The following is a 1,036-nucleotide window of genomic DNA, read 5'->3' as shown; positions in this document are numbered from 1 at the left end:
CTGGGTGAAGAGGCCTTCGCCGAGTTATTGTTTCGGGCAGAGGGGTAGGAGGAAAGGGAGCGCGAGAGAGCACAGGAAACGGACTGGAAACGCAGGTCTGGGGCAGGAACTTGCTCTAATCCCTGAAGCTGTGGGGCTCCGAGGGTGGGTTTAGTGGTGGGGAGGCTGGAAAAGGTTTGGTGCTGTTGTCAGAGCGGGGAAAAGCTGAACGGTTTACCCCCTCTGCGCCCACATCACCTGAACAGCAGAGTCCAAAGCGGACAGGCCACCTCCACCGTCCCCGCTTCGCTGGCGGGCAGAGCCCACCTCCATCCCCACCAGCACCAGGGGCCTAATTAATGTTTGTAATCAAGCAGCACACAAACACGAAGCATCGTTAAACCCAGGGCCAAACCCACCGGGATTTCTGCCACCCCCACTCGTTCCAAAGCGCGGCACGAAGGCGCTCGTACAGAACTCCCGCTCGGGGCTCCCATCCTCTTCTTTTCACGCCGTTTCTTCTCAATACGGCAAAGATCAAGCCCTCGCAGAAGAAACCTGACATCTGTCAGGATTATTCACCTCCAGCACAGCGCTGACATTTCACCACGCTGCTCTCCCGCGGGAGCCCGGCGGGATAATCCCCTCCCAGCCCCTTCCCACCTCATCTCGCTGGTAGAGACGGCGAGGGCTGAGCGGGCACAGGGCTGGGGGTATTTAAGGGCTGACGGACCCTGGGGCATCGTGTGATGAGACAGAGAGCTCACTCACCTGGTACCTCGACTGTCAGCGACTTCTCCCGGGTCTGCAGCCTGTACACCAGCATGTAAGCGTTGCGCGAGCAGTGAGTCCCCTTCCCGCACTTGGGTTTACGGGTCTGGGATTTCGAGGGTTCTGCTGCGGTACAGAAGGTAAAACATCGTTAACCCACCAGGCCGCTCAGCGATTTGCCGCTGATGAGGGGTTTACCACCTCGCTGGCTTCCCGCTCCCCACCAGGCCTCTTCTGGCCAAGCAACTCGGTTTGGCACGAGCCACAACTGTATCCCAAAACGCGA

The 1,036-nt window shown here is 59.2% G+C and overlaps 1 protein-coding gene across 1 annotated transcript in view; it reads right to left on the bottom strand.

Annotated features, from left to right (window-relative positions):
- Nucleotides 1–876, bottom strand: part of USP48 (ubiquitin specific peptidase 48) — a gene marked incomplete at both ends in the record, with an annotated part of 19,355 nt that extends 18,479 nt beyond the window's left edge. The window contains one exon of the mRNA XM_010131685.1: nucleotides 751–876. Coding sequence (XP_010129987.1) covers nucleotides 751–876 — 126 coding nt within the window. The remainder of the gene's footprint in view (nucleotides 1–750) is intronic.
- Nucleotides 877–1,036: the final 160 nt, after the last annotated feature.

This window comes from Buceros rhinoceros, unplaced genomic scaffold, assembly GCF_000710305.1.
Source record: "Buceros rhinoceros silvestris isolate BGI_N320 unplaced genomic scaffold, ASM71030v1 scaffold29052, whole genome shotgun sequence".
Classification (NCBI taxonomy): Eukaryota; Metazoa; Chordata; class Aves; order Bucerotiformes; family Bucerotidae; genus Buceros; species Buceros rhinoceros.
Note: the sequence above shows the minus strand (reverse complement) of the source record. Positions and strands in the feature narration are given on the sequence as shown.